The following is a 27,173-nucleotide window of genomic DNA, read 5'->3' as shown; positions in this document are numbered from 1 at the left end:
AAAAGTCCTTTCTCTTCCATGGGACATGAGGTTATGTTTGTACAAAACACAATAACATATTGTCAATGTCTTACAAACTAATTAGTGAATTTATTTTTTAAGTTATACCCACCCTCGTCAAAAATGAAAGTAAGTATAGTGCACCTTTTGAAGTCTCAGATAAGTGCCCAGAGAAAAGTTTTCTCTGTGAACACAACCAGGCAGGGACCTTTTGTGATGCCTTGCTGGGGTAGAGTTCCCTCTGTGTGTAATTGGAGACAGTTTCACAGCCCTGGTGGCCTCACAGTCACTTGAAAGGGCTTTTCATGTGCCATTTATCATGCTTTTCTCAGCAGCGTTGACCTTTGTCATACAAAGAACTGTCCCCCTGAAAGCCTTAGCAAATATATGAGTGAGCTGGTCTCACAGGGGATACAGGTTTTCACCTTTAGTGTTTCTAATGCTTAGTACTGATTCTTTTGGGGGGGGAAACATTAAGGATAGTGGTCCAGTTATGTGTTATAGAATTATTATATTACATTAGATGTCATTTAGCTGACGCTTTTATCCAAAGCGACTTACAATAAATGCATTTCAATCGTAGAGACTCAGAAGAACAAGTAACAAGAAAGTACAATTTCCATCAAATAAGCAATTTCAAAACAATCTATATTGTATTCAGTTTTCACGTGCAACTGGCACATTCTGTCTGCAACCTGTGTATCAGAGCAGGAATTTTCTTCCCCTTGCAGTCTCTGAATTAATTCCCTATCTGACATGCAACAAGAAAGGCTCCCTCTAGGCCATTTTACTGCATGCAGATGTTCACAGAGTCCATAAAGGCACTACGTTGAGAAACCCCTGTCCATGGGGAGAACATAAAACAGACTGATTCAGCAAAAAATAGTAATTCATTCACAAATTTTTATTTTACAACAAACTCAAAGACAAATACATTTAAATATCACAAGGCATGTTTTTTTTTGTTAGAACGACAACAACAACGACATTCAATCTTCTGCATTTTGTTCCCCCAACAGAGTATTTCTCTCTGCTGCTGGATTTGCATAGAATGATGCCAAAGGGGCGTGTCAGTCAGGGTCACAAGCCGAGAAGATTGACTAATCACTATGGCGATGGCTTTTAAAGTTTTCCTTTTGTTGGTCTTCTGTGGAAGTAATGCAGGGAAGTTTTTAGGAGCTCTCTTTTTAATGCCATGTCTGTGTTTTTTTACTTGGGATCTTATTTTCTCACTTGGTTGTGTGAGTAAGAAGTACATTGAAAGTTCACTTCAAAATGGACTCTATTGGACACAGGAGAATTTACACAATCGTATTGTTTCATTTTCTGGTAAGTTGGTCTCTTTGGTAGTATGTTGTAGAGAGGAGATAAACCCCTGTTTAACATATTAATTTACTATTTAAATTCACCAAGTTTATAAGTTTATGGTCCATATAACTGCTACAAAAATGGAAACAAGAGTCACAATGTTTTTCCATGGTTTCTAAGGTGTTTGATACCACTTCCTCACATGAACCGTCATCTGGAAATACAGTGGTTGTAAGCAGTGAGAGACAGTTGGACGACATCTCAGGGCAGCGTACGATTCCCTCCTGGTATCATACATATGTCGCCTTACACTCTCACAACAGATGGCAAACACAGATGTTTCTCTCTAAAACTGTATATTCATTTGAAGTGAAAGAAGACACAATACCAGGTTAGTCATCTGTGCAGCGAAACCTTCCCCATGTAAATTAGTCCAAAATGCAACTATTCATTTAATATGTTTTTGCATTTTAACCTTGTTTCTTTTTTGGCCAGTAAAACTTATTTGCATTCTAATATTGTAATATCCTTTAGAAATGATAGTTTGAAAAAAGTCTTTGAGAGATGATTTTCATCTCACAGTCACAATAACAGTAATTGTAGAGTAATCCATGTGTTGACAGGGAGCGTTGTTGGAAAGTTGGAAACTGGCTCTGAGAGTCTCACACCTATCACGTTCTCAGTGCAGGAGGATGATGGTGAGAACCTGTTCCTCCTCAACCCCTTCTCAGGGGAGTTCCTTTTATCCCGCAGCCTGGATTTTGAAGCACAAAGATTTTACATTCTCACTGTGCTGGTGCAGCGGGGGGATTCACAGGGATCTGGTGTCAGGGTGTACTTCAATGTGTTAGACGTGAATGACAACCCCCCTGTTTTCCGACTGGGCACCTTCGCTGCCTCGCTGCTGGAAGACGCTCGGGTGGGCACTTGCTTCCTCCCCTTGAATGTATCAGATAACGATGATGGTAAGTGCAAGAGTGCGATATAAATGTGACATTCATCCTGTGACATTTAAGTAGAATCCACAATCCAACATGAAAATGTTGCACAGCAACAGCGAATAAAATCATTGTGGTAAATAACACATCTTCTTTACCTTTCTGTTATTTGATTGTTTCCTGCTGAAAATCTCATGTTAATTCGGTGGCTAAAGTCATTTTTATTTTTACATTTTATATTTTTGGCCCTATTAGAAATAAATGTGTGATTACCAGAGGGTTAGGATTTGAAGAAGGCCCAGTCTGCCACAAAGCAGGACTCTAGAATTGATCTGTCTCTGTGGCTATTGGCTTTTTACATAACTCAATATCATCTTAATATTGTGTTTACTGTTAACTGTTTGTCTGATGGTTGATGATGATTTTTTCTCTCTGCACAACAAATTATGCCTTGGATCATGAAGATATCCTTGATCCTAATTCTTTTGGTGTATTGAAATATGCACTTAGTTGCAAACATGAACAAAGGGCAATGTTTTGATGCCTGTTTCATACATAATAGACAAAAACCTTTTATTATCTTTTTCTCCATGCCAGGTGAAAATGGAGCCTTGAATCTGAGGGTGATCGGTGGAGATGAGGAGAAAGTGTTCTCCATAAACACAGCTGGCATTTTGTGCCTCAACACAGCGTTAGACAGAGAGAGACAACCGCTCTACAATTTGACTGTGACGGCCAATGACTGTGTCCAGACTGTGTCTTTACAGCTCACCAGCACGGCGCATGTTATTGTGGTGGTTGATGATGTCAACGACAACCCTCCCCTGTTTGTGTCAGCTGAAGTAGTCAGTGTACCAGAGGACACTGCTCTTCATTCTGTCATAATGACTGTGCATGCTGAGGATAAAGACGTTGGATCCAACGCAGAAGTTTTATATTATTTGAACAACACTTCCAAGTTTAGCGTCAATAACAGGAGTGGAGAAATATACCTGGAGGAGGCCCTGGACAGGGAACAGGTAGACACCTTGACTATTACCGTAACGGCCGCTGATGAAGGCTCACCCAGAATGGAGGCCATAATGAATCTCGTAGTGCATGTTGAAGATGCCAATGATCACGATCCTGAGTTCTCTCAAAGCACTTACAGCTTCGCAGCCAGAGAGGACGTCCCTAGAGGGACAAGCCTGTTCAGGGTTCAGGCTCTTGATCCAGACATCGGGAAAAATGGACAAGTTAGGTACACACTGACCCAGGGGAGTCCGTTTGTGGCGGACGCGGTTCGCGGTGTCATCTCAGTGATGGACAAAGTGGACAGGGAGAAGGATTCAAACTACACCTTGACTATAACAGCTGTAGATCAGGGGAATGTACACAGAACGGCCACTGCTGCTATCAGTGTCACGGTGTTGGATGTCAATGACTTTGCGCCCCTCTTTACTCCACCGACGCTGATCATGCATGTGAGGGAGAACGAGGAGGACCCCGCTCTGCTCACACGTCAGGTGCCTCTGCTTTTTGTTAATTAAAGACTTCATTACAAAATAGTCTACATTGATTATGTCTACATTAATAATATGTTTTTTTTATTCCAGGTATCTGCTTTGGATGAAGATTTAGGCATCAACAGCCAACTGACCTACGTTATACAAAAAGGAAATATTAACGGTTTGTTGTCCATCACACCCAGTGGATTGTTTCAGATTTTACACAGTCTGGACAGGGAGAGGGAATCATCTTACTTGGTCGACATCGTTGCAGTTGATTCAGGTGATTCAAGTAAAATGAGATCACTTTTTAAAGTTCTGTTCTGTAATCTTTTTTTAACTCCCATTTTCTCTTCAAACTTCAAATCTTATGTACTTTGTCACGTGAAGGACTGCCACCTCTGTCAGGAACTTTAACCATCCACGTCATAGTGGACGATGTCAATGATAACCGTCCAGAGTTTACTCAGGAGGTCTACAACACGATGGTGTCTGAGGACAGCCCCGCAGGCACTGTGTTTGCCATGATAACTGCATCTGACATTGATGAGGGAGTCAGTGGAGAACTAAGGTAACATGTAAGAAAATCCCTCTGAAAGTTTGATAGCACTTTATATAATACAAACTTAAATTACTTATAAGGCTAAGCATTGACTCAGGCCTTTTGAGGTCATGTTTCTAGCGAAAAATAAATAAATACATTTTATTAATTAGCAGAATATGCTGCACAAGAGCCACAGTAAATGTTTCATAGCATTTATGTTGTAACAATTGATTCTTCATCCAAATTTGCCAACTATTTCATCTTTTGACTCTCCTTTAGTTATTCCATGGAGAACTTTGATGTGCCTTTTGACATCGAAGAAACATCTGGCGAGCTGTTTACAACCGATGTCCTGGACAGGGAGACAGTAGCCATTTACAGGTTGATGGTGATTGGCATTGATCGACATCCTACTCATCCTCTGTCAAGCTCAGTACTCGTCACTGTTCTCGTTGGAGATATTAACGACCACTGGCCTCAGTTTATGAACAGCCCCTATGTGGCCTATGTGCCCAATGAGATGGATCCAGGTAAGGCTTTTCACTGCCGTTTGACAGTGATATGGTTCTTTCTAGATAACATGGACTTGATTGGATAGAGCGTTTTATTTTATGTTTTATTTTTTGTCTTACAGGCTCAGTTGTTTGTGCAGTAGGAGCAACAGATGGAGATACTGAAATGAACGCAGAACTGCATTTTTCGCTGTATGGACAAAGTTCAGATCTGTTTTCCATCCATCCAGACAGCGGCACAGTAACGGCTTCAAGCGCTCTCTGGAGAGCGGAAGATATCACCGTCCGTGTTCACGTGGAAGACGCTGGAGAAAAACCTAAATTTGACGTCTCTACAATCTGCGTCCGGTTTCAGAACGTCTCTGATTTTCCAGAGATGACCGTGGATGTTCTGAGGGATTTCCTCTCTGAGGACGAGCCGGTGGGAACATTAGCTGCAGTTGTCTCTGCATCGAGCGCCAGAGCTGACCCGGTCTCCTTTTATCTAGCTTCTGGAAACTTTGAAGAGATGTTTCATGTGGAGCAGTGGAGTGGAGCTTTGACCGTGGATAACCCTCTGGATTATGAAAGCAAAAAAGAACTTACCTTGTTGATAGAAGCCAGGGACTCCGGCGCACCTCCTTTCTCATCATTTGCAGAAATTCACATAAACATCATCGATGTAAATGATAACTTCCCTCAGTTCACCCAGGCTGAGTACAGGTGTGAGGTTTTTGAGAACTCCCCACCATCCTGGGTTTGCGATGTTCTCGCCATTGACGCTGACTCAAGCAGCTACGGCACAGTGGAGTACAATATCACAGACGGAAACACTGATGGTTTATTCACAATTGACCCGGAAGATGGTTTACTGAGAACCACTGCAAATTTAGACAGAGAAAATACCCCCGAATTCAATTTAACAGTGGAAGCTGCCGAGCTAAACAACCCTCTTCATAAAGACACATCAACAATTGTTGTTGCTGTGTTAGACCGAAATGACAACTCACCTCGTTTTTCACAGATTTTTCTCACGGAGGTGCCTGAAGACTCCCCTGTTGGACACACCGTCATACAACTCACCTCAACTGATGACGATTCTGGTGCCAATGCAGTGATAAATTACTCTTTAATTGACCAAAGTGATGATCTTCCATTTAAAATAGACTTCACCACGGGCGACATAACTGTTGAAACATTTCTGGACAGGGAGATGCAGGATCGTTACATCTTGAAAGTAAACGCAAATGACTCAGCGTGGAGCATTAGCACCGACGTAACTGTAGTCATCACAGATGTCAATGATAACCGACCAGTATTTTCAGATCATTCTTACAGCATTTACCTCCCTGAAACACAAGATGAAGAGTCGTTTGTCATGCAGATTCTTGCTCTGGATGCAGACATAGGGAAAAACAGTGATGTTTTGTACGTAATTGAACCTCAGAATGAGCGGTTTTGGGTGAACGCGTCCTCTGGTGAGATCTATACCAAGCAGCCACTGACATTACACAATTCTGCTTTTCAAATCTACCAGTTTTCGGTTATTGCATTCGATTGTGGCAGAGTTCCTCTGTACAGCAACACCACTGTCACTGTGAGATTAGAACCATTTAACCACTATCCACCAATGTTTTTACCTTTCCAGCCTCTGATTGCTGTCCCCTATCATATGCATGTTGGTACTGAGGTGGTGCAGTTCACTGCGATAGATCAGGATGTCAACAACACCAGTGTTGGTATCAAATATCTTTTCAATGGAGGTAATGCATCTGATTTCTTCTGTATCCAAGTCGAGAATGGAAAGGTGATGTTAAATCAGAGCTTAATAGACAGTGTGAATTTGTCTTTCACAGTATCAGTTATTGCAAAAGATCAGGGCACCCCGTCTTTGTCATCACAGACTGACATCACTTTTCAAATTACTGGGAGAAATCAATTTCCTCCAGTCTTTAGAGAGTCTGATGTTATTTTCTCCGTCCCCGAGGACTTGCCGGTAGGATCAGTGGTTGGGACAATTCATGCAGAAGATGGAGATTACGGTCCCAATGGGGCCATTGTGTACTGCATTAAACCAGAAAATCCCTATTTGCCATTCTCTGTGGGAGAAGCGTCTGGGCTGCTAACATTGATCAGAGAGCTTGATTTTGAAAGAGAAGTTATTCATCACATCCAAATCAAAGCCCTGGATGGAGGGTGGGTCTCTCAAACTGGCATGTTGAATATTACAGTGGTGGTTGTGGATGTGAACGACAATCCTCCGGTCTTTTCCTCCTCACAGTACACAACGTCCGTGCCTGAAAACTCAGTAATTGGATCAATTGTCCTAGTTGTGAAGGCTGTGGATGCTGATTCAGATGATCAAATATCCTACTCCCTTATTGCTGGCCATGTGGATAAATTTGCAATTGATTCAAGAAATGGCACAATCACCAATTTGTATGCCTTTGATTTTGAGCATGAGCGGATCTTTGATTTAACAGTCAAGTCGTCAAACATTGATAGTCAAGCTTTATTTAGTTTGGCTCACATTATCATACAAATCTCGGACGTGAATGAGTTCACACCCACATTCATCCAAAAAGAATATAACTTTTCTGTGTTTAAGAATGTGCCTGTTGGAACTACGGTCGGAAGAGTAGTAGCTACGGATAATGACCATGGATCTGAAGGTCAGTTGTCTTACCTGATGTTTGGTCCAAGCAAATCCATGGGCTTTGAAATCAACCCATTTTCGGGAGAAATATACACAACTGGCAATTTGAGAAAACGAGGCAACAGTCACGTAGTTTTAAAAGTTCTGGCAAAGAACTCTGGTGTTATTACTGGCAGGGACGTAGACGAAACATTGGTCCACATTAGTGTGGTCGACGCAAATGATTCACCCGCTTTCACCTCTGCACTTTATTTGGCCAATGTTGCAGAAAACAGCCCAGTTGGGACACCTCTGATAACAGTGAGTGCTCTGGACGAGGAGTCCATCCTGGACTGGAATAGTTTCTTCTTCAGCATTGAAAATGGAAACATCAATTTCTCTTTTTCCATTGAGCCATCCAGTGGTGTTATTTCAACAAACTCTCTACTTGACAGAGAACTCAGGTCAGTTTATAATCTGACTGTTGTAGCCACTGATAATGGTTCTCCACCAGCCACTGGGACTACTTATGTCATTGTGACTATTGACGATGTCAATGACAATGCTCCAAAACTCACATTCACTGAAGCTCAAGTGAAGGAAAATCAGCCTGAAGGTACCGTAGTTGCCAGATTAAATGCATCTGATTCAGACGTCCCGCCAAACGGGGGACCTTTTACTTATAGGTTGGTAAATTCTTCAAAAGCAAATGCTTTTTTACTGACTCCTGATGGAGTTTTATATACCACACGGACTATTGATCGGGAAGAAATCAATATCTATCACATCCTCGTGGCTGTTACGGATGCGGGGACCCCTTCGCTATCATCAACAACAACGATCCACATCAAGATTGTGGATGAAAACGATAGCCCTTCCCAGCCTAGAAATATTGTGATCGAGGTCAAATATTTTGGCAGTTCTTTCGAAGGAGGGATGATCGGTCACGTCCATCCTGAGGATAAGGATGAGTCCGATACATTCAACTGCGCCATCAAAAGCGGACAACTAAATATGTTTCTAATACCCAATGGTACATGTGAACTGTGGTCTTCTCCGTTTCAAGGCGAGGCTACATTTAATATCACAATCGACGCTTCGGACCAGCTTCACTTCCCAGTCAACAACAGCATCTATGTGAACTACAAAGGTTTCACAAATGCCTCAATAGACAGCTGCATATTATTCTATGTGTCATCGTCCTCAATGGAAGAGTTTATGTCTAATAACTATCTGCGGTTTGTCAAAGCTCTGGACAGTCTGTTTAACCTGCAGGCCTCTAAGACGCATGTCTTTGGAATCAAACATATTGGCAGTGACATTATTTTACTGGCTGCTGTAAAAAATTACGACGGTCAATATCTTAGCAGAGAGGTAGCCATTGGCATCTCTATAGGCCATAAGAAATTACTTGAGAGCCATAGCAATGTGACAATATCTCACATCACGAGTGATCCATGTCTCGTTGGCCCTTGTGCAAATGGGGCAGCATGCAACAAAAACATTTACATCAGCCAGGATGTTGCTGCTTTGGAAAGCTCGGCGGTCATATTTGTGTCACCGCAGAAAGAGATTTTTAATTGCTCTTGTCTAGCCGGCTTCACCGGGACTCTGTGTGAAGATGACATCAACGAATGTGAGGTGAATCCTTGTGAGAATAGAGGCACGTGTGTGAATACTCCAGGAAGTTTCTACTGTCACTGCCAAAGTGGTTTCTCTGGCTCTTTCTGCTCTGCTGATGGAGATGAATGCCTGAAGCTCAAGTGCCAAAACGGGGGAACTTGCACTTTAACTCAGGGTGGATATCGCTGTCATTGCTTCTTCGGATTTGAGGGTAGACTTTTCTGTATTAAAAAAAAAAAAGACAATTATATTACTGTAGAAGAGAATCCAGAATCTTGTTTAAGTTTTTTTTTGTCTTTTCCAGGAGAAATGTGTGAGCTCTTCATTAACCACTGTAGATCCGCCCCTTGTGTTCAGGGCAGCTGCATCAATTCACAGACAGGATTCTCCTGCCGTTGTCCCTTCGGTAACAAAAATGCATGAAAAAAACTCATTGAAGAAAAATGTATTTGTGGAAAGTTAGATGAGAACCAATTATCTGTCAGTTAAACACAAGGCCACAGCCTGCAGCTGGTTAGCTTAGCTAAGCACACGGACGGGAAACAGGCGTGAAACTGGTGGCCTGTGGGATGGACAAAACTCCAGGACCTCCCCACCGGCCATTCGCCCCCACCTTTTCAATGTCTTTGTGCTAAGATAACCAGCTGCCAATTGTAGTTTAGGCATGTCTAATTGATAGTAGTGCTATCAATCTCATCATCTAACTTTCAAACAAAACAGTTCATTAATGCAATTTGCAAATGTTGAACTGTACCCAGGTTCCCATGTTCCCAAGTCATAACTGAGAACAATTTACAAAAAATGTGTTCCATCTTTGTTTTAAGGAGTAAGTGGAGTTCACTGTGAGGAGCACAGTTACGCCTTTGAGGAGCTTTCCTTCATGGAGTTTCCCCCGTTGGATCGCAGGACTAACGTGATCTCTCTAGAGTTTGCGACAGTGCAGAGAAACTCCCTGCTCCTTTACAATCCTGGAGGACCATCCAGCAAGGAGTTCATTGCACTGGAGATACTGGATGGGGCCATACATCTCTCTTTTGACCTGGGACCCGGACCAGTGAGGCTGCAGACACACAAGCAAGTGGCTGATGGATATTTTCACAGTGTCACTGTTACAAGGATTGGAAATGTGAGTTTTGGATATGTCGACACATAATGACATTTTTTAATTTTTGATTTGAAAGAGATTAATCTGAAAAGCACTACTTGCCTCTAACAGATGGGTTCCTTGAATGTTGACAACTGCACACATATTAAGAACAGTGGATTTTGTTTTTCACGGAGTGATGGCAGTAGTTTAAAGAGGTAGCAGTGAAAAAATAATCTCCACTGACGCAAATTTCATAATTTCATTTTCTGACTTTTTAAAAATCTTTTTTATAACCTCTCTCTTTCTTTATCTACATTCAGAACACTAGATGTTGGCCGTAATGTGACATTCGGAGGAATAAGGACTTTTGAATCTATTTTAAAGCTTCCTGCTCAGATAAAAACTCATGACTTTGTTGGATGTATTCGTAACATTTATGTGAATGGCATCCTTCTGAGACCTTTAGAGGCCCTGGCCTCATATAACATCCTTGATAGGTAAGCACTTACTATACTACAATTACATTTCTTACTATATGAATACACATTGGAGTTTTATCATTTAAAATGTTTTTATTGTATGTCATTTTTGTTCAACAAAGGTGTCCTCGGACATCACCGTCACCATGTCATAGCAACCCATGTAGGAACAGAGGCTTGTGCCATGACCTTTGGTCTGACTATCTTTGTGAGTGCAAAAGCCCTTTTACTGGAAACAACTGTGCTGAAGGTGAACATACCTTTTAATAAATAGGACACATTTTTGTTTGACTTTTGTTTACATGTCATAATACTCTTTTTATTGTTCGGTCTTTTCAAATAGAAATGTTAGAGGAGCTTGTTTTGCGATTTGGTGGGAATGAATACATTGAGTATGTCATCAAGGAGCGATTCAAGAGAGATTACCTGCTAAAAGAATTTCTGGATGATAAAAAAGAGGGAAACACCAGAGACCAAAGTGGGATTAAGATCAAGTTCAAAACCCAAGATGATGGAGTGCTAATATTTCTTGTTGGAGAGACAGGATACACCACGCTGAAAGTACGTATAGAGCGCAATTAAAGAGATATTCACTCTTCTTTGATTTATCTTTGATCAGTGAAATTGTTTGCTTTTTTCTCGCCGCTCCAGATAAAAGACAGAAAGCTTGTGTACATTTCCAAAGACACACTGGCGGGGCACCTGATAGAACTCACTGCGGACCCCCCTGTGGCCAATGGTATTTGGCATGTCCTCTCTTTATTCAGCAATGAACAGCACACATTTCTGCTTCTGGATGGTAAATCCGTCTTGAATGTCAGCGACAGCAGTATGGATCTCACTCCTGTTGGTTTGGAAAAGATTATTTTTGGTGCAGGTCGGACAGGTGATTCAAACCTCCAAGAGTTAGGTAAGTAAACACTTTACATAGTCATTTAAAATGTTCATGTGGGAGTATTGTACATTTTTAAAAAGCCAGTCAGAGCAGAATTATTTACATTGGCAAACACCAAGCGCGCTACACACATACAACCTTTATATCTACACTGAGATGTAACAACGAATAAACCATTCAATCTTTTTATCAGGGTTCAATGGTTGTGTGCAGTACTTCAACGTCAGCGGATACACTCTGCCCATCAGTGGACAGAGTGTGGTGATGGACGTCTCGCCGAGCTCCACCCTTGTCCAGTCGAGCTGCAGTTCTCCGGCTGTCTGCCTCCCCTGGCCCTGTCCTGAGGACGACAGGACCAGGAGGCGTCGTCTCTCCCCAGATTGTCAAAACCAGCGGATTGCGTGCATCTGTTTACATAACGTTTCTGACCAGGGCTGCGACATCTGCCGCAATGAATGCTCCGAGATACAGGGCGGTCTGTCTCTGTGGCTCGTAGCTCTGATTCTTCCTCTCATCTCAGTCTTGGCGATTATAGGATTGTGTGTTGCCCTTTACAGAAGGAGGTGCGAGAATGCAGAGCGTCAGAGTGATAGCTCAACAATGAAATCCCAGCAAGGGACAGACAATGTGGCGTTTCGCTTTGATGACAGCGGAACGCTCACTGATACGACGACGCGTGCGAAAAAAGAGAAACAACATGACCCACCGGGTGGTGACCAGCAGAGGTCATGCGTGGAGTTTTACGGTGATGCCAGTCCACCAAGTGTTCAGCCGGGGCCAAACAGTGACCTGGAGTACTATGAAATCAGCTGTAGTGCACTCCGCTCAGACCGCCTGCCCGACACAAAGTGTGAGAAAGCTGATCCTGAACGGTGGGGAGATTCGAGGATGCTGTTAGCAGGATTTAAGAAAGATCGCTCCAACGAGGAGCGCGCCCAACAGTCACGGTCTGAGGATAAAGAGAAGTTCCCACACCCAGAGTACTTTGAACCTGCACAATGCCTCACTTTTGAAGAAATTTGTAAACTGAACACTACTTGGGAGAAGACATCACCTCAAGCACCCTTAACGTCTGAACCTGCCGTGGGCACCACGGCGGTCGGGGCTTCATCGGGCGGCGGAACAGACAGCACATCCTCCCGCTCGGAGTCGGGACAGTTTTCTTTTATCAGGGCCAGGAAATCTACACACGGCCAGTCATCCCTGTCAGCTTGCTGCTTCAGACACAATTGTCATTCTGCTGCAGATCAGCATAAAGAGGAGAGTGCCTGCTCCAATATGTTTGAGCAATGGGGAAACATTTTAAATATGCATCTACCTTACAGCAGCTATACTCCTGTATTTGAGGACATAGCATGTCTACCCACTGACGCTTTTCATAGCAATGAAAGTTACATAGAGGAGATTATTTGATGGTCGTTTGGTGTCGTGAAAGTGCTCTGTGAAAATATTGTTATTATTTAGACATTATTTATTTTGTTGGAACGATTTTGATGTATCACAACTCACGTAAAATTGTTAATGGCATCTAAATCATGTTTTAGTTTTAGCATTCACCGGGTAGTAACAGATGTTTTACATAACCTGAAACTCTTTTCATGTTTTCATGGTTATTTTTACATCTTTAGAATAGTTAGAAGATGTTTCTGGTGATGATGCATTATATTTTCTAAAACACATATCGAGACAACCACGTTTAATGTAAATATCACACTAACTATTATGCCTCTGAAATTTGGTAAAAGTAAAAGACTAAGTACTGAGAAGGCAGGAAATGTACCATCTACTCTTTATTTAGATTTACTCATTTTATCCCATGTCTGTGTACAATTCAGTTTTTCTAAAGAATTTACGTCTAATATTCCTGGTGAGTTCCATTTAGATATCGTTATCATCTTAATTACAGATTTTACATTCAATAAACATCCATGAAAACAATTCTATGATTCACATATCATATCAAACTAAAATGTCATGTTTCAACTGTCACATTTCTTGCAAATTAAGCCAACATTTTAGACTGGATGACCAAGGTACTAGTCTGTTATAAGAAGGACAGATTTAACTGTATTCCAAACCTGGATGTTTTAATCTTCTTTATCAAATGCTGTTTGATATATTGAGTTCTGAAACAATATATGATGGGATTAACAGCAGCAGGGAGAAGACTGTACAACAATACTATTAAAATACGCACATCTAAACTAAAAGAAAATCCAACTGTATTAGAGACATAAACAAAACACCTGGGAAGATAAAAGAGGCATGTAATGAATATTTGTGAGGTACAAGTTGAAAAGGTTCTCATGCGTCCGGTAGCATTGGACATTTTCAAAATAACCACACAGATAAAGATGTAAGAAAACAAGATGAATGCAAGCGGAACCAAAAGACACAACATGGCAATGCACAGAGCAGTGACCAGTACAATATTAATATTCTCCCCACATGCCTGGCTTGTTATAGAAATGTGGTCACAGTAGCACTGAGCAATGACATTTGATTTACAGAAAGGTAAAGTGAGGGTATGCAGTACAATGGTCAACATCAGAGGCAGAGGAATGAACCAAGCAAACCCACAGAGCACAGTTATGGTGTTGTTTGTGACTAGGACAGGATAACGCAGCGGAAAACATATTGCGATAAAACGATCAAGAGCCATTGCCAACAACATGAAAGAAGTTACTGATCCTAAATAATGAACAACGAACATCTGTGTAAAGCACCCATGAAATGAAATAAATCCATCACCAAACCAATATTTTGAAATGATCTTCGGGAGAGTCAAAGTGCCAAATGTTAAATCATTCAATGCTAGGTGACAAAAGAGCAGATATGTTGGTTTTTGCAGCGACTTTTCACACACAACAAATGTTAAAATGAAAATATTTCCTACTGCAATAGCTAGATAGAAAAAAAAGAGCAGAGCTGACACAGGTCTGTAATACTTTGGAGAAAGGCCAGGGAATCCAAGGAGGAAGAAGCTTTTCATCACTGTTAAATTAGAGTTCATAATTTTAAGTTTACAATAAGAATCCAGAAACAAGACACAAAGACTGTAAATATAAGTGAACTGATAAGACCTGTACAATATTCAATGCATCCACTATCAATAAAAAGAGATATCCAAGACCAGACTTTTCCAAAAATGATTGTCTATATCTGAAAATCACTTTTTGCTGTAAGTGTAATCTAAATGACTCTGATGTTCTCCTGTCTGAATTTTGGAGATAGCAGTCAGGAACAAATACAATGACTGGATGCCAGGTCATATGAGCCATTTAACCAGTTTGATCTGACATATCCTCAAGGGAGCATCATGTTTTTCACAGAGCCATGTGTTACTTAATTGTTTTGCATTTTCAACTGAGGAACACAAAACATCTAATTAGGACACTTTAAAAGCGTGGGGTATTAAGAAAAAAGAAAGAAAGAAGAACTATATCAATAAATTACAATGTTTTATATACATTTTTAGTGTATAGTAATAGTAAGTATACTTCACTTTTGACATTAAATTGACATCAAATATTACTTGCATTTGAAATATGTTAATAATAAAATATAATTACTAGATGATTAAAACTTAGAACGCCTTGACAACCCTCTACTTAGAGCTGGTAGATGTCGCCCGGGAAAGGGAAGTTTGGGGTCTTTTTTTGAACATTTGTATTGTACTATTACATAGATCATCTATGTAACTTTCTTAAATGTATTTTTACTGCAGAACTTTGTCCAGGTCTATATGGAATACATGTAATGCGGCCATTTGGATATTGCATCACTTAGCGTTTTACATCAATCCTATGATTTTTCAGCGTTTAATCAAAATATTGTTGAAGCAATATATGATTAACATCACAAGGATAAAGACTGTACAGCATTATCAATATGTTTTGCTGTTAAGTTTGCCCAACTCTTCAGCCACATTACTACAAAAGCAATTCCTTTACTGCCCACCAGATGCCCTCAGGCTCTTGTTGGCTTTCTCATTTCCTGTTCTCACTTCCTTCAAAATGTTGACGAAAACTATATTTACAAAATCATTACTTTACATTACATGTTATTTAGTTGACGCTTTTATCCAAAGCGACTTACTTTGCATTATAACCCACGCATCACATTTTGCTTGGGGAGCAATTAGAGGTTAGGCGTCTTGCTCAGGGACACTTCGACATGACACATGGGGCAGCCGGGATTTGAACTACTAACCTTGCGGCCCCCAGCGCACTGCACTACTCCATGCACCACCATCGCCACCATCATGAACTCACTGACATTTTTTTATGGAATCAGAGAATCTATTTTATTGGTCTTCATTTACTGACAGTACATGTTTATGTATAGCTATCAATATTAAAATATGAAACAGTATATACTTTATACAAATTGAATTGCTTCAAATGTAACTTGAAGTTTCTTGAATTTGAACCATTGACCTTCATAGAATAGTAGAATATGCACTTGATAACAAATATTTGGCCAGTTTTAAAGTATATATTTTTTCTGTGTGTTCCTGGAGGAAAAATAACTATAATCTCAAATGGAGATCACTGAAAAATGTTAGTAGATGTCTTAAGAGGGAGCAGTTAAGTAGTAGTATGAGTACTACACTCCCTTTTCCAGGCAGATGTTGTTGTATTTTTTAACAACTGCATGAACGGAAAATATGCGTGAGGCATTGCTAGATCCAATAGAAAGTGTAGGTCTGACGTGAAATTGTCAGGGTCACTGAAAATATAATTTAAAATATATTTAAATCTTTATTTTCTTTGACAAATGTCAAAACCATTTCAAGCAGTCTGTCAAAATTACAGGGTTAAATTTTTGACAGCTATACATTTGAATTTTCCCCCAATCAGGGTTCTGTATGCCACTTTCCAGTCTTTCCAAAGAGAGAAGGCTAAACTGGGTTAATCAGACGCTAGATTAAACTTTTTGTGAAAATGGTTTGTTCATACATCCACAGTCAAACTGCTTGCTCTAAAAAAATGACTTAAGTGAATACAAAAAAAGACTGACAACCATAAAATAGTAGAACAGAAACTTGATCAGCATTTAATTTACTGGTGGTACCTGGAATAGAAGATAAGTACATTTTTGTGCTGGATGTTACAAAAAACGTTTCTGTTAGGAGGGAGTAGGTTAAATGGTAGTATAACTACTACTAACTACTACTACCTCAACATCTAGAATGCAGTTTTTGTTTTGTAATGAAACAGTCGGTCGGCTAAATAGGCAGAAGAACATTGATAAATGCATCGGCTCATCAGTTAGTTGATGAAACTTGTGTCTTTTGTGAAATGATGAGTCTACTAAATTGCTTCCACAAGCTTTCTCTCATGTCTTTAGCTCTTAAGCAATAAATAAGTGGGTTAATCATTGGGGGGAAAAGACTATACAGCATGATTATTACTATTCTCATATCAGCACTGAATTGAATGCCAACATTGCTTGCTAAATACACAAAACATCTTGGTAAATAATACAGTGAGATTATAATCAGCTGAGTACTGCAAGTGGACAGAGTTTTAATACGACCTTGTACATTTGCTATCTTCAGTACTGCTACAATTATAGAGCAATAGGAGAACATTACACATGCCAGAGAGCCTAGTAAAACAACCATTGCAAACACAAAAGCAGGAAATCCATAAAGGGCTCTGTCAGTGCATGCCAGGGTTGTTATGCCAATATGATCACAGAAGCAGTGGTTAATGATGTTTGAGGCACAGTATGGGAGAGGGTATGCTCTAATCACTAACATTAAAGGGGCTGCTTTAGCAATAATCCATCCTGTAATACTGAGAATTTGGATTGTGGAGTTTTTTAGAACAATGGAATAGCTAAGCGGATGGCAGATCGCCACATACCTATCTAAAGCCATCAGGAAGAGAATAATAGAATTCATTGTTCCAAGATAGTGAACAAAGTACATTTGGACAAAGCAAGCATTGAATGAAATGGTTCCTGAATTAAACCAATACTTACTGATAATCTTAGGTAAGGTGGTTGTGCTAAAAAGGATGTCACATGTACACAGATTTAGAATGATATAATACATTGGCTTATGGAGACTATGGTTGGTTGCAAATAAAAAAAGAATTGTAACATTGCCTACTAAGGTTAAGACATAAACTAAGAACAATATTGCTGAAACAAGGCCTTGGTACTCTGGATGAAGTCCAGGGAATCCAGTAAGGATGAATTCAGTCACGGTGCTGTGATTTAAGTCTGGCATTATGAAGCTGAAATTTCACTGAAATGAAAACATGAGGGCTATGAGTCAACAATTAAACATCATTCCTTAAACATTAAACACTAGTCTAGTCTAGCAATATCCATTATTTATCATTAGTTACGTAAAGTATAATTCTGTCTTCATGAACCAGTTAAGTGTATCACATTCAAATCAATATCAATTTCTAGCACTCATTCTTTCAAGCTTACCTATCTCAAACCGTTTGGCAGCATATTCTGCCGAGTCGGTTGCTAACTCAGCTCCTTAAAACACTTTGGGAAGCGTGACTTGTGATGAAGGTCCATATCCACCTCCATGTATTCTCTGTAGATCACTAACTCTCCTGTCGCTCATTGTCGAAACTGTTGGATCTCTTTAAAGTTAAGAGTATATAGTCTGCACCTGCTAAATCTAAAGTGTTAGAATCAATTAGGTACGATACCCATCTGTAAATTTTCTTTAGCTATCACTTTGCTAAAATTTTTGTTCTCACTAATTATTAATATTCAACTGTTCCTTATGCGCAACATACTGTACATGCTATGCATAACAATTAACAATCCTATCATTTCACATGTCATTATGGTTCTTTAGAAAAACATTAATTTAATAATGCTGATGCAACATATGTCCCACAGGAGTAAACAATTGCACTTTAACAAACCCCAACTGTGTACCTGAAGTATTAGTGAGGAGGGAGTGTTTATATCCCCAGTGTTTAATGGTGCTCTCTCAGCATACAACATGGGATTAATGTTGGTGGATTGATTTACATCATAATGTTACCTACCCTGAGGATCAGCATGACATTCAATAGCTTGTTGGTTATTGAGTCCAATAGCCTAAATTGTTGGACAACGTTTACCTCCGGTTATTACAATACGGGTGGATGAAATCCAGCGTTCTGATTGGTTGAGAGCAGCAATTTAGAGATTTTTTTTTTTCACACACAAACGAAGCACTCTGGTGCATTCTAACAAAATAATAAAAACAAAATAGAACATTTTCTTACAAAGGCAAATGGGGCCAAGGAAAAAGTTTTTACTTAATTTATTTGCCTTGTAGAATTTAGCAAGATTAAGTGCAAATACATCAATAGAAATTGGGAATTATACACAAGTTAACATTCTAACAAGTTAACAGAATGTGATTATAAGTAGCTACTTGATCGAAAATATCCCCATCCCCCTCGCTCTCTTTGCTCCGTTATGTATGACGCAAGCGCGTAAGTGCGAGCCCCAAATCCTCATTGAAAATGCATTGAAGGCTCGATTTTCGGAAAAAGGTTTTAACATGAGAGTCAACGGGAGAATGCTTGGGCAATTTTCCAGAGATGTACATATTTCCATCTTCCAGAGATGTACATATAAATTTATCGAAAAAAATTCTCAGTATGCTATTTAAAATACCAGTTAAGCACAAATAACGTTTTCTTTTTGTCAGTTTAAAGAAAAACACAAATTTGCCCAATAAATGTATGTGTTAGCATGTATAACTTACTAACCGTTAGCTGTGGCTTTAGCGTACTAACCCATAGCATATATTTTATTATACTTTTATTTTATTTATTTTCTTATTGCTGCAGTACATTGTCTTTATCGTACTGTCTTCCGTCATGCACCAACCGCCAAGTGAAATTCCATGTATGTCTAACATACATTGGCAATAAATGTTTCCTGATTCCTGATTCCAGAGGGCTATTTATTGCACGAAACCCGGATAAGGGATTAAGTCGGGCTATCCAGGTTATCCTGGAGGAATTTAGCTCCGACTTGGTTGCGTGAAAGCAGGTTGAATTAAACCCGGCCAGGTAACCATGGCAATTCATTCTTTGAAGCTAGCCTGCTCTAGACCAGGCTAAGTTTGGTTTTAAACTCTACTTTTGCAGATGTTTAGATCGGTGGTCCGAAACTTTTACCTCACGGACCGTTTTCACAATATTTTGCGGACCGTAAGAAGGTCCGACGGATTATAATCACATAGAAATACCACCGGGGGGGTATAGTCGTTCCAGACTGACCAACCGACGGGGCGGGGTTAGGGGGGAGGGGGCGCTGGTGGGTGAAACTGCGCAGTGGGAAGTGAACAATTGTAAACTGACTAAATTGTGATGAGGGCGATTTATACAGTCCATTCACCGGTGTTTCCTCCTGCACCATGATGTCCACTTGCGAACCATGTGTTGGATGAAGAAGCGCTGATATTAAGACGTGCTTTCAGACATCAGAGGGTGTTTGGGGACAGATCAGACCCTTTAGCTGTTCCCGACGAGTACCTGCATGAGAGGTATAGATTTTCTGGAGATGGAATCTGTTATTTGTGCAGACTACTGGGTCCCAAAATTCAGCACCGCACAGCATGAAGCCTGCTCTCACCATCCCACAGATGGTCTGTGTGGCACTGCGCTTTTCTGCAAGCGGCATGTTTTATATGCCGTGGGAGATGTCGAAACTGTAAATAAATGCACTATTTGCCGTACCGTCCGAAGTGTGTGCTTGGCACACATCTTCATTACCTTCCCTGGCCACAGAAGAATGTGTTATACCAAAGAGGATTTCCATAGTCTGTACACATGCAACATCCTCTGTTAAGGCACTTACCAGCCTGCAAAATGCTTTTATATTTTATCTTAACTTGTTGCCAGGATCTTTGCTGTCCAGTCATGTTTGTTCGGTATGAACATTAATTGTAGAAAGATATTTAGAATTAGACACAGCATAGAGATTTGTGTAAAACTTATCCTCGCATTGTGGATAAGGGTTTAAAATTAAGCTTCGTTTTTTGGAAACATTTCTAGAGGAGGTTTAATTCCCTCTGCTCAGTTTTGAAACAATCATATTAAAGCAATTAAAACAGAGTGTACAACTTTCCTAGTAAGGAGATATTTCTAAATCCTTCCGCATTCAGTCGGTCCGCGATTGTCTGCTTTTTCTCTTGGTTTAGTTCCAGCTGCCGTATTCCCTTTTTTCCGTATGATATGCTTCACTTCCTCATCCATTTCATTATCAGTTGCTGCTCAGCGGGTGAGAAATGTGCTGCGCGCGGCGTATTCTCCAATTCTGCATCAGTAAATCTGTGATCGATATCGTGGTCTACTTAAGAAAGCCGTGGACGTGCACTTATCCGAGATGCACACCTGGATCGACTTGGCGCCTCCTTCTCAGCGCGACTCAGCAAACGTGCAACCGATTAAGCCGCGATGAGCAGGTCACACTAAGTCAAGCGGAGCTTTATCACTTAGCCCCGATTTCTTTATTCTACTTTTGTGCAATACCCCCCTGAAGGTGGACAATGTTGATCATCATGTATTAATTTTGAACTAATAAATACTTTGGTCAATAATAATAATTGATTATGAGGGTTGAATTAGTCAAGGATGTTACGTTAGCCAAACAACACATTTGTACATATGTTGCTACCAATGTAACAATTATAGTAATACTGATTTAATATTGGAATAATATAGTGTTCAAACATCCGCGGTCAAAATGCTAGTTCCAAAAATGGACTTAAGTGAATACAAAAAGACTATAACAACCATAGACTAGTAGAACAAAAACTTGATCAGCAGTATTTATTTTACCTACAGTATTTATCTTTTGTGGGTGTACCTGGAAACAAAAAAAGTACATTTCTATGCTGGGCATTACAAAAGACAATATTTCTGTTAAGAGGGAGAAGGTAAATGTTAGTATAAATACTACAAACTACTACCACCTCAACATCCAGGCAGCCGTTTTTGTTTTTACATGAAACATTCTAGTCGGCCCAAATAGAAAAGGCTAAATAGGCATTATTAAAAATGTATCGCTCAATCAGTTGTTAATTGATAAAAATGCTATTGGTTTAAAAGTTAATGGATGAAACTTGTGTCTTTTGTGGAATGATGCGTCTATTAAATTGCTTCCTCAAGCATTCTCTCATGTCTTTAGCTCTTAAGCAATAAATAAGTGGGTTAATCATTGGGGGGGAAAGGCTATACAGCATGATTATTACTATTCTCATATCAGCACTGAATCGAATGCCAACATTGCTTGCTAAATACACAAAACATCTTGGTAAATAAAAGAGTGAGATTATAATCAGCTGAGTACTGCAAGTGGACAGAGTTTTTTTACGACATTTTATATTTGCTATCGACAGTATTGCTACAATTATAGAGCAATAGGAGAAGATTATAAAGGCCAGAGGTCCTAGTAAAACAACCATTGCAGACACAAAAGCAAGAAACCCATAAGGGGCTCTGTCAGTGCACGCCAGGATTGTTATGCCAATATGATCACAGTAGCAGTGGTTGATGATGTTTGAGGCACAGTACGGGAGAGGGTATGCCCTAATAGTTATCATTAAATTAGTTGGCTGGGATAGAACCCATGCTGTAATACTGAGAATTAAAATTGTGGAGTTTTTTAGAACAATGGGATAGCTGAGAGGATGGCAAATCGCCACATACCTATCTAAAGCCATCAGGAAGAGAATAAAGGAACTCACTGTTCCAAGATAGTGAACAAAGTACATTTGGACAAAGCAAGCATTGAATGAAATGGTTCCTGAATTAAACCAATACTTACTGATAATCTTAGGTAAGGTGGTTGTGCTAAAAAGGATGTCACATGTACACAGATTTAGAATGATATAATACATTGGCTTATGGAGACTACGGTTGGTTGCAAATAAAAAAATAATTGTAACATTGCCTGTTAAAGTTAAGACATAAACTAAGAACAATATTGCTGAAACAAGGCCTTGGTACTCTGGATGAAGTCCAGGGAATCCAGTAAGGATGAATTCAGTCACGGTGCTGTGATTTAAGTCTGGCATTATGAAGCTGAAATTTCATTGAAAAGGAAACATGAGGGCTATGAGTCAACAATTAAACATTGTGGTAACCCAGGGGGAGTGAGGCCAGATTCGGGCGTAAAATAAGAAACTCAGACAGCAAATGCAAACAAAAAGGGTCCTTTTAATAACAAAGGTCAAAAACTACGGCTCTTCCAACCGGCTTCCAAACTGAAATATGTGGCGTCTCCTCCTACGTGGCGCCCGCTTCCTTGTCCTGTTAGGAGCAGAGTAGAGTAGAGCGGTGAGTCCTGGGGGTTACCTCCTCTCCGACGTCTGCTCCCGTCCGGTCTCTTCTCCTCTCCTTATCTAGGGTCTGCTCTGATTACCAGATAGGCCGCAGGTGTGACCAGTGCCACGTTCCCAGTGGCTGGAGCACCTGCACAGGATAATAAATCCCCCTTATCACCTCCCCCAACCGGAGCTTGGGGCTCCGCCCCAAGTGCTTTGTTCCTCCCCCTGGTTTGCCACACACCCCCTCCACCAGCTCCAGGTTGGGGCTAGGAGCGTCAACGAGATAGCATTCTTCCCTCCTGGACAAGGCGTCTGCGTTTCCATGTGCTTTTCCCGACCTGTGCTCAACAGAAAAATTAAAGTTTTGCAGTTCGAGGAACCACCGTGTAACTCGTGCATTAGTGTCTTTGGCTGTAGACATCCATCTCAGTGGTGCGTGATCCGTTACCAGGGTGAATTTTCTGCCCAGGAGGTAATACCGCAGCTTTGTCAGGGCCCATTTTATTGCCAAACATTCTTTCTCCAACGTTGAATAATTGATCTCATGCTTTAGCAACTTACGGCTGATATAGGTCACTGGGTGTTCTTCTCCTCCTCTGACCTGGGACAGCACGGCTCCAAGCCCTGATCCAGAGGCATCTGTATGGACGATGAACGTGTCCTCAAAATTAGGGGTGCTTAAAATTGGCTCGGTGCACAGGGCCCTCCGAAGGGTTGTAAAGGCTGCCTCAGCTTCGGTGCTCCAGAGGACCTGGTGTGGGTGGCTGTTTTTCGTCATCTCGTGTAAAGGGGCTGCAATAGTAGCAAAGTGGGGTATAAAGCACTGATAATAGCCGACCAGGCCGAGGAACGTTTTTACTTGCCGCTTCGTGGCTGGCTTAGGCCAGGTGGCAATGGCCTCCACTTTCCGGGATTGGGGTCTCACACTGCCTCTCCCAATGGTGTAGCCGAGGTATTCCGCCTCCTCCAGGCCAAGGTGGCACTTTTTTGGGTTGGCGGTCAGGCCAGCTCTCCGTAGGCTTCCCAGGACAGCTTTCAGGTGGCCTACATGGGTGGTCCAGTCGGGGCTGTGTATGACCACATCATCTAGGTAGGCCGCTGCATACTCCCGATGAGGTCGGAGCACCTGGTCCATCATTCTTTGGAACGTAGCTGGCGCTCCGTGGACTCCGAAGGGCAGGACTCTATAGTGGTACAGGCCTTCTGGGGTAGCAAACGCTGTCTTCTCTTTGGCGGTTTCTGTGAGGGGAACCTGCCAGTAACCTTTAGTGAGGTCGAGCGTGGACACAAACCGGGCTGGGCCTAATCGCTCTATTAACTCATCAACCCTCGGCATGGGGTAAGCGTCAAATTTTGAGATTTCGTTCAATTTTCTAAAATCATTGCAGAATCTCTCGCTGCCGTCGGGTTTTGGAGTCAACACAATCGGGCTGGACCATGCACTGTGTGACTCCTCAATAACGCCCATCTCCAACATCCTTCTCACCTCTTCTTTGATGGTCTCCCTTTTTGCCTCTGGTATGCGGTAGGGTCGGAGCCTCACCTTTTTCCCAGGTTCGGTGATGATGTCGTGGTTAATCACCGTGGTCCTTCCCGGCATGTCTGAAAAAACATCTTTGAACTGCCCAGTTAGTTCCACCATGTCTTGCCGGTGGGTCGGACTCAGATGGGGGCCCAGAGGTACCTGTGAGGGGACACGATCTTGGGTTTCGGTGGTTAGTGCGGCCATCGGAACACTGTCAGGGGCGTGCCATCTCTTCAACAGATTAATGTGATATATTTGGCAGATTTTCCTCCTTCCCGGTTGTCTTACCTTATAATTCACCTCCCCCACCCTTTCGATCACCTCATAGGGTCCATGCCACTTTGCCAGGAATTTGCATTCCACCGTTGGAATCAGGACCAAGACAAACTCTCCCGGCTGGAACTCCCGTAGCTGAGCTCTACGGTTATAGATTCTGGCTTGGGCGTGTTGGGCTTGTTGCATATGCTCCCGCACCAGGGGCCATACCTTAGCCATCCTGTCCTGCATCTGGTCGACATACTCTATGGCGGAGCGATGGGCTGATGGCTGTTGCTCCCATGCTTCTTTGGCCAGGTCCAGCATGCCCCTGGGTCTCCGTCCATACAGCAGCTCAAATGGTGAGAACCCTGTGGACGCCTGGGGCACTTCGCGGATTGAGAACAAGACAAAGGGGATTAGTTGGTCCCAGTTTTTCCCCTCCACGTCAATAGCCTTCCTTAGCATTTGTTTTAAGGTTTTATTGAAACGTTCTACCAGGCCGTCCGTCTGTGGGTGGTAGACAGAGGTTCGTATTTGGCTCACCTTCAGCAGTTTACACATCTCCTTCATCACCCGAGACATGAAACAGGTTCCCTGGTCAGTAAGGACTTCCTTTGCAATCCCAACTCTACTAAAGAGAAGGAATAATTCTCTCGCCACCGCTTTAGCACTTGCGGTGCGTAACGGGACCGCCTCTGGGTACCGGGTGGCATAATCCATGATAACCAGGATAAACCGGTGCCCCCTACTGGACTTCGGCAAGGGGCCTACTATATCCATGGCCACCCTCTGGAATGGGATGTCGATTATTGGTAGTGGTATTAGTGGATTCTGGTAGTTTACCTTCGGCGCCGTCTTCTGGCATTGTGGGCAGATTTGGCAATAATCCTGGACCGCCTTCTTCACCCCCGGCCAGTAGAAGCGCTCCCGGACTCGGTCGTAGGTTTTCTCCACCCCCAAATGAGCTCCCAACAGGTGGGAGTGGGCTAGGTACAACACTTTGTTAATATAGCGCTTGGGGACTAGCAACTGTTCCACCACCCGTTCCTCCAGCTTTGCCACCCTATACAAGAGGCCATTCTTGATTGAAAAGTGTGGAAAGGTGCTAGCACTTACCCCCGCCACCGGTTCTCCCTCGACCACAGCCAGGTTCTGTCGCGCTTGTTCCAGGTTAGGGTCCTCCCACTGGGCCGTCCCAAACTGCCCGGGCCTGGTGGAAGATGCCTCTTCTGCCGGTGGGAACTCCGAAAAAGCCTCGTTCGAAGACCCTTCAGTTAGTCGGGGATCCCTCCTTGTCGGGGCCTCCGCTGGGGCCGGGGCCTCCGCTGGGGCCGGGGCCTCCGCTGGGGCCAGGGCCTCCTCCTCTGTCCCTTCTGCAGATGACGTGGTTGGGCTAGATGGGGCTGCACAGGCATGTGCCACCTTGACTTTCTGGTCCCTACAAGGTTTCTTGGTGGGACAGTTTCTTCGGTGGCCAGCAGTCCTGCATGCCCACAAACGCCAGAATATCGGGCAGTCCCGCCCAATCAGCACTGGTACCGGCAGATTTTCCACTAAGCCCGCAACAACCTCAAATGTGCCCCTGGTGGTCTGGACCTTAATGTGGGTCGTGGGATACTCTCGTGAATCCCCGTGGACACAGGAGACTGGGATAGGGGGTCCCCTGGGGCCAGAGGTCAACCCGGGCCGTAGGAGGGTGACCGCACTGCCGGAGTCGAGTAGGGCTTCAGCATCCTGGGTCCCTATTCTGACCGGCAGCTTTGGGGCCCTTGCGCCCTCATGAGCCCAGCACGTGGTAAGATAGCTGTCGGCCTTCCGTGGGGAGTCGGAGGAGCCCGCCGTAGGCATCAGAATGTCTTCTCCCGGACAATTCCACGCTATATGGCCCTCTTGTCCACAGGCAAAGCATTTTCGCCGGTCCGGATTCACAAAGGGGCGGCGCTGGAGGGATGGCTGGGGCGGACCCCCTTGGGGCCTCGGGCTTGGGGCCAGTGCCTCCGTGTCGCTCTTCCTCAGCCTCTGCCTGTCTCTCCTGGGGTCCGATTGGCTGGGTGGCCTACTGCTTTGCATCAACTGTACCGTGACCTGGTGATTCTCCAACAGCGTCACTAGGGCATCTACTGTCTCTGGGCAGCTTTGAGAAGCGTGTCGTTTGGCACCCCCGGGTAAAGCTCTGATACAGCGATCCATGGCAACTCTGTCAATCGCTGGAGGCCCCTCCCCCGAGGTTAACCAACTGCGTGTCAATCGCATCAGCGTTGCAATTTGCGGCCGCACTGGGGCAGTAGCGTCATACTCCCAGGCGTGGAACTGTTGGGCCCTCGTCTGCAGGTTGTGTCCATAATGGGCCAAAATCGCAGCTTTCAATGCCCCATACTGGTTTACGTCAGCGGGGGAAAGGTCCCGGCAGGCTTTTTGAGCTTCGCCAATTAAAAAAGGGGCTAGAATTCCTGCCCATTGTGCTCTAGGCCAGCGTTCCCTCTCTGCAGTCCTTTCAAAAACCTCTAAGTAGGCCTCAATGTCATCCTCACCGGTCTGCTTGGTGAGAACTTTACTGGGTTCCGTAGGCCTCTCTGGCTTTACCAGATG

The 27,173-nt window shown here is 42.5% G+C and overlaps 6 protein-coding genes across 6 annotated transcripts; 2 read left to right on the top strand and 4 right to left on the bottom strand.

The window, feature by feature from the left end:
* The first annotated feature begins 1,476 nt into the window (after positions 1–1,476).
* Positions 1,477–10,179, top strand: LOC119225483 (protocadherin Fat 4). The gene is made up of 8 exons (XM_062561653.1): positions 1,477–1,579; positions 1,932–2,273; positions 2,844–3,751; positions 3,842–4,016; positions 4,124–4,304; positions 4,557–4,807; positions 4,912–9,432; positions 9,851–10,179. The coding sequence occupies exons 1-8, from the start codon at positions 1,477–1,479 to the stop codon at positions 10,177–10,179; spliced, it is 6,810 nt and encodes a 2,269-aa protein (XP_062417637.1).
* Positions 10,180–10,261: 82 nt separating this feature from the next.
* On the top strand, positions 10,262–13,333 carry LOC134127042 (protocadherin Fat 4-like). The gene is made up of 6 exons (XM_062561643.1): positions 10,262–10,328; positions 10,434–10,610; positions 10,715–10,842; positions 10,936–11,153; positions 11,244–11,502; positions 11,681–13,333. Exons 4-6 carry the CDS (start codon positions 10,938–10,940, stop codon positions 12,898–12,900), a joined length of 1,695 nt encoding a protein of 564 aa, XP_062417627.1. The 5' UTR covers positions 10,262–10,328; positions 10,434–10,610; positions 10,715–10,842; positions 10,936–10,937; the 3' UTR covers positions 12,901–13,333.
* A 178-nt stretch (positions 13,334–13,511) lies between these two features.
* On the bottom strand, positions 13,512–14,521 carry LOC119214522 (olfactory receptor 2AT4-like). Its single transcript, XM_037466334.2, has one exon. It carries the CDS (start codon positions 14,498–14,500, stop codon positions 13,532–13,534), a length of 969 nt encoding a protein of 322 aa, XP_037322231.2. The 5' UTR covers positions 14,501–14,521; the 3' UTR covers positions 13,512–13,531.
* Positions 14,522–16,756: 2,235 nt separating this feature from the next.
* Positions 16,757–17,728, bottom strand: LOC119225553 (olfactory receptor 2AT4-like). The gene has a single exon (XM_037483533.2). It carries the CDS (start codon positions 17,726–17,728, stop codon positions 16,757–16,759), a length of 972 nt encoding a protein of 323 aa, XP_037339430.2.
* A 3,667-nt stretch (positions 17,729–21,395) lies between these two features.
* On the bottom strand, positions 21,396–22,549 carry LOC119225625 (olfactory receptor 13C2-like). Its single transcript, XM_037483661.2, has one exon. The coding sequence runs from the start codon at positions 22,547–22,549 to the stop codon at positions 21,575–21,577; it is 975 nt and encodes a 324-aa protein (XP_037339558.2). The 3' UTR covers positions 21,396–21,574.
* A 63-nt stretch (positions 22,550–22,612) lies between these two features.
* On the bottom strand, positions 22,613–26,774 carry LOC119195398 (uncharacterized). Its single transcript, XM_062561652.1, has 2 exons — positions 22,897–26,774; positions 22,613–22,784 (listed from the first exon to the last, which is right to left on the bottom strand). Exons 1-2 carry the CDS (start codon positions 26,772–26,774, stop codon positions 22,712–22,714), a joined length of 3,951 nt encoding a protein of 1,316 aa, XP_062417636.1. The 3' UTR covers positions 22,613–22,711.
* Between the last annotated feature and the right edge of the window lie 399 nt (positions 26,775–27,173).

The sequence above is a fragment of the Pungitius pungitius genome, chromosome 3, assembly GCF_949316345.1.
Source record: "Pungitius pungitius chromosome 3, fPunPun2.1, whole genome shotgun sequence".
In the NCBI taxonomy this organism is placed as follows: domain Eukaryota; kingdom Metazoa; phylum Chordata; class Actinopteri; order Perciformes; family Gasterosteidae; genus Pungitius; species Pungitius pungitius.
The sequence above is the reverse complement of the archived record's forward strand: the minus strand, read 5'-3'. Positions and strand labels throughout refer to the sequence as shown.

What these genes read in the sequence shown, in the direction of transcription:
- LOC119225483 (XM_062561653.1), top strand. Translation starts at nt 1,477, where the DNA reads ATGGTTTCTAAGGTGTTTGATACCACTTCCTCACATGAACCGTCATCT. An exon ending in GGAGTCAGTGGAGAACTAAG is followed by an intron (nt 4,305 to 4,556) that starts GTAACATGTAAG and finishes ACTCTCCTTTAG; the next exon opens with TTATTCCATGGAGAACTTTG. An exon ending in GCCCAATGAGATGGATCCAG is followed by an intron (nt 4,808 to 4,911) that starts GTAAGGCTTTTC and finishes TTTGTCTTACAG; the next exon opens with GCTCAGTTGTTTGTGCAGTA.
- LOC134127042 (XM_062561643.1), top strand. Translation starts at nt 10,938, where the DNA reads ATGTTAGAGGAGCTTGTTTTGCGATTTGGTGGGAATGAATACATTGAG. An exon ending in CAGGATACACCACGCTGAAA is followed by an intron (nt 11,154 to 11,243) that starts GTACGTATAGAG and finishes TCGCCGCTCCAG; the next exon opens with ATAAAAGACAGAAAGCTTGT. An exon ending in TTCAAACCTCCAAGAGTTAG is followed by an intron (nt 11,503 to 11,680) that starts GTAAGTAAACAC and finishes TCTTTTTATCAG; the next exon opens with GGTTCAATGGTTGTGTGCAG.
- LOC119214522 (XM_037466334.2), bottom strand. Translation starts at nt 14,500, where the DNA reads ATGAACTCTAATTTAACAGTGATGAAAAGCTTCTTCCTCCTTGGATTC.
- LOC119225553 (XM_037483533.2), bottom strand. Translation starts at nt 17,728, where the DNA reads ATGCCAGACTTAAATCACAGCACCGTGACTGAATTCATCCTTACTGGA.
- LOC119225625 (XM_037483661.2), bottom strand. Translation starts at nt 22,549, where the DNA reads ATGCCAGACTTAAATCACAGCACCGTGACTGAATTCATCCTTACTGGA.
- LOC119195398 (XM_062561652.1), bottom strand. Translation starts at nt 26,774, where the DNA reads ATGGATCGCTGTATCAGAGCTTTACCCGGGGGTGCCAAACGACACGCT. An exon ending in TCACACCTGCGGCCTATCTG is followed by an intron (nt 22,785 to 22,896) that starts GTAATCAGAGCA and finishes TGCTCCTAACAG; the next exon opens with GACAAGGAAGCGGGCGCCAC.